Source organism: Pterocles gutturalis, unplaced genomic scaffold (assembly GCF_000699245.1).
Source record: "Pterocles gutturalis isolate BGI_N339 unplaced genomic scaffold, ASM69924v1 scaffold52062, whole genome shotgun sequence".
NCBI classification, from domain to species: Eukaryota; Metazoa; Chordata; class Aves; order Pterocliformes; family Pteroclidae; genus Pterocles; species Pterocles gutturalis.
The window spans coordinates 4,833-10,947 of record NW_010109650.1 but is presented as its reverse complement, the minus strand read 5'-3'; the positions used below and the strand labels follow the sequence as shown (position 1 = coordinate 10,947).

The window sequence follows — 6,115 nt, the reverse complement described above, 5'->3', positions numbered from 1 at the left end:
ATATGTCCCGTGTAGAAAAGACGTAAAGACAATCAGAGAAGGGTTATTAATGTTCAAATGTGAGATGAGTTATCCTTATATGTAGCATTAGATTTTTGGGTTGGTATTATGTCAGTAAAGCTACTTTAGTAAGAGAACCTGCTAGCCTGTAGTCCAGGCAGGACCTCTTTGGTTTGTGGTTTCAAGTTTCTGTGAACTAGAGCATTTGTAGTGCTACCAGTTTCTCAGTTACTTGAGTAAAAATACATTACAGAATGTATTTTTAACAATTTTTTCTTTTCTTACATGTGTTCAAGTTTGTGGATGGTAAAATGTAAAATAACAGAAATCTTTATTTATCTTCAACCACACTTTTTAAAACAGAAGCGTTAAACCCACTGTCATGCTACTAAGCACTGCTAGAGAAATATAATGTTTGAAGTGAATGGATCATTTCTGAGTGTGGGTTTTTTTTTTTGTTTTGTTTAAACACTTACCCTCACCCAAAAAGCCTTTATTTGCTCAGATTAAAGGAAGTGAAATGAGAGATTTGTAACAAAATTGCTAGCTTATCTGTAACTTTTTTTGTCTAGGAGCAACATGCGGTTAAGTTTGGGTAAAAGCAATACTTAAAGCAAATGTAAAACTTCCGCATGCTTATGTTCAATTAATTTTGTAGTGCAACAAGGAAGCATGGGCTTAAACATCTTAACTCAACTTGAACAGCAAAGTTAAACCTCTGCTTTGTTTTCAAAGATACTGTTGCTGTATTTCAGAGTCAAGGTGCGATAACTGAGAAATTGAGAAGTTTCAGTATGCATGATTTGACTACTATACAAGGAGATGAGCCAGTAGGACAGAGACCCTATCAGACATTACCAGAAGCAAAAAAGAAAACCAGAGCCTCTGCAAGTGAATCTTCAGGTAAGTATCTATTTGTTTTCTCTAACTAAAATTCACTGAAGACAGGTGGGAAAGCAGAAATAGATTTACACCATTTAGAAGTGGAAAAGGCCTCAGAGAATTCCAATACACTTGAACAGATTCGACTGGAGCAGCATCTGTTATGACAGTTGAGAAATTCTCCTTGAAGTATTTTCTTCTCGCAGCTACTAACAGCATAGGCATGCTGAACTCATTACTCCTATCTTTGCCAAGTAGCAATGAGAATTCCTTGTCAAAGTAAAGCTTAATTGGAAGAAAAAAAAATAAGTGATTAAGTGGTGGTTCCATGACAAATGTACGGAATGTTAAACATTAAAATTTATGGAAGCTCAATAAATGGGAAGAAAAAAATTAATGGAAATTAATTCACTTAGGTATGTAATGATAGTTCAAAATGTAAAAATTGCTTGTGGTGATGGGATTAATGAAGGCTCTAAGTTGTCATGCAACAACATGAGTGATGCACATCAGCATTGAAAAGATGGTGTGTGGTGATCAATATATGCTTTTGCAGAGATATTTTATTATTACATGAATTATTATCGTCGTCATCATCACTTTGCTCTTGAGCCTGTGATGCTTGAAGGAAGGTTTCACTGGAAGGCTGGCAATTGCACCTTTTTAAATGGTGCAGCTATGATGTAAAGTAGTTGGTATTTTCCCCAAAAGAAACAGCTCTGGTGTATTTCTTTTGTTTTCACCTAAGCATGTCATTTCATCTCATCCCTCCATTTCAGAGAGGGAGTGGTGCTTGTGGAGTTCAGGGAATTCTAGTAATTGCATGGTAGCCAATGATGTTTCTGAGGAATAAATGGCCACTTGAATGGCCCCAAGCTGTATTGCTAATTTTGCCCAGAAGATATCCTGTGCAGGTCAGGGTAAATTCATCAAGAGTTGCATTAGGAATGATGTCACTGCAGCTGTTGTGCAGGGGGTGTTCCTCGGTGAGAAAACATGAGTTATCTATGTGAAATAGCTTGAAAATGCTCAAAATTCCATTAAAAAAAAATTACTCGGGTACAGTTTATACTGTGTAAATAACCACTGATTGTGAGATTCAATCTCATATGTAAAAATGCTTTCTTAGAGCTAGTTTAATGTAATTGTTTCCACTCCTGGCTCAAATCTAGTGTACACCTTTTCTGTTTTCTTTGAATTTTTCTTCAGCATTAGCGATTTAAAAAAAGAACAGACCATGGATGGAGTTAGGAATGCTACATAGCAGTATTTCATTGCACTTAGCAGAATGTTATTTTTTGTGATCTGAGCTGGGAGTTCCTGCGCAAGTTAGTTGAAAAGACCTAGTTGTAGAAGGACATTGATCAGAGGATGACTGAGGATTACTGTGAAAAAGGCAAATGTGATTTTGATACATCAGAAGTGGTGTTCCAAATGGAGGTAAGGAAGTATTCGTGCCACTGCAAATATCCCTAGTCAGAAACTGTATGAGTAACAGATATGATTCAAATCTTCCATATTGAAAAAGATTAATTGAAACTATTTGGAGGCAGAGACATGTTGCCTCTAGAATGGCAAGTCTGCCTTATGTAGCTGTGGAGTACTTGAGTGTGATTCTAATTTCAGGGAAAAAATGAGATGGCCAAAGGAAAAGAATCTAGTTAAGCCTAAATAAAATTCTGGCTTATGATGGAATGTTCATTGATCTTGATCATGAATAAAGTTGGGTTTGGAGTCTAAACGGTGTCCCCGAGTGTTATAGCGTGTAGGTTCTGGAAAGGCCATATGAAAGGAGAGCTTGGCAGGGGGAAAGAACCAGACTACATTTGGGGACCTTATGATAGACCTGTGATGGGGAGTCAGGGCTTTGGGACCCCAGGGATCTTTCCAGCGTGTGTTCTTAAGCAGTTTGCGCCCTCTAGTGAAATTTTTGGTAATAATCTTGGTCCTATTTGTACAGGAGGTAAACAGCCCTTCTTCGTAAAAGAACTTTGGTATTAAATATGCAGAGTGATATGCAAGCATGAAGAAAGATGCTATGAATCACAGAATCATAGAATGGTTTGGGTTGGAAGAGACCTTTAGAGATCATCTAGTCTAACCCACTTCACATAGGGTTTGTTGCCAAAAACCTTAAGTACTTATCAAGATGACCACCAAGATTTTTGCAGTTCAGTAAAGGTAGTAGACTGATGATTTAATTTTTGACAATTGAGGAACCACTGCATTGCATACCTAAGGAACAAAGTGGGTTGTTACTTAACAAATGTCAGAATTATAAATAACAAGCTGCTGGCAGACTAAATGTTTCACTGTTTTGAAACAGCTGTCAGACTGACTATATTATGTGTTTAAAATGAAACTTATGGCTTTCTTAGAAATCTAAAAGTTACAGCTACATTCTTATTAAACATTTCTATAAAACTGCTTTTTAAAGGTTACAAAACTCCACTGGAAAAAAATCCTGGAGATGATAAAACAGATGAAGAGATGGAGGGGACACATTCAGAGGATGAAATGTTTGCTCAGAGAGGCCTTCGAAGAACTCAGAGCATGAAATCTGTGAAAACTATTAAAGGCCGTAAAGAGGCAAGTATAATCTTATTTAAGTATTGAGCTTGTTTTTAACAATGTACCTTGGCATTTTTAATGCAGAATTTTTTTTTCCTTAATCTTAGAGGGGTTATCAACAATAACTGGGTTGTAGAAACCTAAATAGAGAAGGAAGTATGTGATAACAATATCTAAGTATGGAGCATTTGTATTTTGGGGAAATACATGAAATAAACTAAGCAAGGAAAAAAGGAGAGGAGATGAAATAGACTCTGTGCTTTTAATGCTAATTCTGGCACCACCAAGCCCAAATTCCAGAAACTGGTCACCTTAAAAGGGGTGTAGATAGTCGTATTGCGTTCTGCATTTGTATGTCTTGGTTGTGTACACTTAAACATCTCCTGTTCAATGGATTAAAGAAGATTCTGACTTTTTTCGTTCCCATAGACATATGGCCTGCTTTAACTTATAACCCACAAAGAGAAGATTCTGTGTACGATTCGAAGTGCTTTGTATTTGCGTATGTCACAAAACTTAAAGATGCTTCAGGATAAATCTCTATGGAATCTCATAAAAGTTTTTGGGTAATTCTGGGAAAATAGTTGAGCCTTACCCATCCTGCATAATTCTGTTGAAACTGTATCTTGTTCGGTCATAGGTGTATTCTTTTACTGAAACTGTGGAGCGTGCAAATCACATTTAAAGATGCTTACTAGATGGGATTAGTGGAAAGGAAATTATTTTCCTGCCTGAAGTGATTGGAACTCTGTTATATTTTTTTCTTCCCCCTCAGATACGGTATGGATCACTGAAATACAGAGTGAAGAAGAGACCCGCTGTATACTTCTAAGTGTATTGCATAATGCCTGCAAGAAAAACTGCTGTATTATAATAACTTGAATTCAGTGTGTCAAGTGTTAAAGATCTGTGTATGATTCATATGATGAGTATATACGAATAGATACAGTAGAACTTGGTTTTATGAACCTAAATGGTTGGATAAAGTATTGCTCTGCTTTTCTGTAATTGCTTATTGTTTAGACTTAAATCTGGACAAGTTATAGAATTAATTTCAGCACTCCTTAAATGGCAGTTAAATGAGTAACAGGAGACAGCCTTTTTCCAGAGGTACTGAACAGACCGAAGTAATTACAACTCCAATTGAATTATTAGAAGTTGTAAGTATTTGTAACTTGTGAAAATTGAACCCATAGTGTCCTCAAGTTTACATGGAAAGATAAGTATACTTGAAATATTTTTCTGAACTACAGTTCCTGAAAAGACCTTTGTGTAATTTGAAAATGTACAGTTTAGAGGACAGTGGGTGATGGTGGGGAAGAAAAAAGAAAGATATGGTAGATACGGTACATCCTTAAGATCATCTTCTTGCATCATATTGCCAAGCTTAACAAACTTAAATAACACTAATAGGTGCAAACTGGGGATACATTTAGCACTTTATGCAAAACTATGCAGTTTTGCACACTCTTACTGATTTACATCTGCACATGTCATTTTAGTGACTTCTTATGTAGGTTAGACTTCTCTTTTGAATGCCAGCAATTCTTGTATTTCATGATCTTTTACAAATTTGATTGCTTAAGTACACTTAGGATGCTGTAGATAATTGCTACTAACACTTAACAATATTATCAGGTGCCTTTCTATTACAAGGCTGTGTGGTCTTTTTGTCTGTGTGTGGGGTTTTTGTGGTGGTGGTGGTGGTTTTTTTGTCTCTTTGTCTTTTACCTAGAGAGGTGTAACATGGTTTAAGGCAGTTCTTCGTTAAAATTGTGTTAAGTAAAACTTGTAGCAATTCCAGTGATAGACCTCAGGGATCTGATCAGCCCATCAGCTGTGTATTAGAAGTCATGCTGACATAAAGGCATGTATGATAGATTATTCAGGCCCTGGTTAGGTTTTGCTCTGCATTGCTTTAAGAATGAATATATATATATAGGAACATGTATGTGTGTATTTTTCATATCATATGTGGATTCCAAAATTGGCTGTGTAGTACTTTTATTGCTAAAGTTATTACTAAAATATTTATATGCAAATAGCTTTTTCTAAAAATATAGATTATTTAGTCAGCCATTTTATAACCACGAGTCCCATGGCATAACTGTTTGCACAAAAATTAATTTTGGAATGATTAATTTTGGAATGATTCAAGGTAGAGACTTATCAAAATGACTTTTTGAGGTCCTCATTGGTTCTATTTTCTGCATTTCTGAGACTTAGGCTCATTTCAGTTTTCTGTGTGACTGTTTCCACTGTGGATTCAGGGAGAAAGCACCCACTTTGCATAGATAGTATTCTATTACTTGTCACAGGGAGAGGTGGTGTTACTTTTCTTGAAGAGAAAATGGCGTGTGATCCCTCTTATCCTTGGATCTCAGACTCCACTCCTTAGACCTTCCCCCAGATAGGATAGTCAACTGCAAGTCTACTTAGTGCTTTTAAACATAGTCTTGAGGCTTGGGCCTGCTGCAGTTATTTTTCTTTATATTACAGCTATAGCAGGTTCCCTGCTGGTAGGCATTTAATGGCCTGTTAATATAAACTGCCATTTGAAGTAGTCTTCTGTAGACTTTGGGCCAGGGTTTGAATTTTATGGATAAAAATGCAGCTGGTTTGTTTTTGCATTGCGTTGCTCACGCATTCATTTGTTACTCAC

At 36.3% G+C, this 6,115-nt stretch overlaps 1 protein-coding gene across 1 annotated transcript; it reads left to right on the top strand.

The window, feature by feature from the left end:
- The first annotated feature begins 745 nt into the window (after positions 1-745).
- Positions 746-4,543, top strand: LOC104461429 (receptor expression-enhancing protein 3-like). Its single transcript, XM_010073035.1, has 3 exons — positions 746-903; positions 3,320-3,471; positions 4,229-4,543. Exons 1-3 carry the CDS (start codon positions 795-797, stop codon positions 4,283-4,285), a joined length of 318 nt encoding a protein of 105 aa, XP_010071337.1. The 5' UTR covers positions 746-794; the 3' UTR covers positions 4,286-4,543.
- The last annotated feature ends 1,572 nt before the right edge of the window (positions 4,544-6,115 follow it).

Bases quoted from the DNA above. Each gene is read 5' to 3' on its own strand.
- LOC104461429 (XM_010073035.1), top strand. From the start codon at position 795: ATGCATGATTTGACTACTATACAAGGAGATGAGCCAGTAGGACAGAGA. The intron at 904-3,319 runs GTAAGTATCTAT...TGCTTTTTAAAG, and splicing joins CTCTGCAAGTGAATCTTCAG to GTTACAAAACTCCACTGGAA. The intron at 3,472-4,228 runs GCAAGTATAATC...CTTCCCCCTCAG, and splicing joins CTATTAAAGGCCGTAAAGAG to ATACGGTATGGATCACTGAA.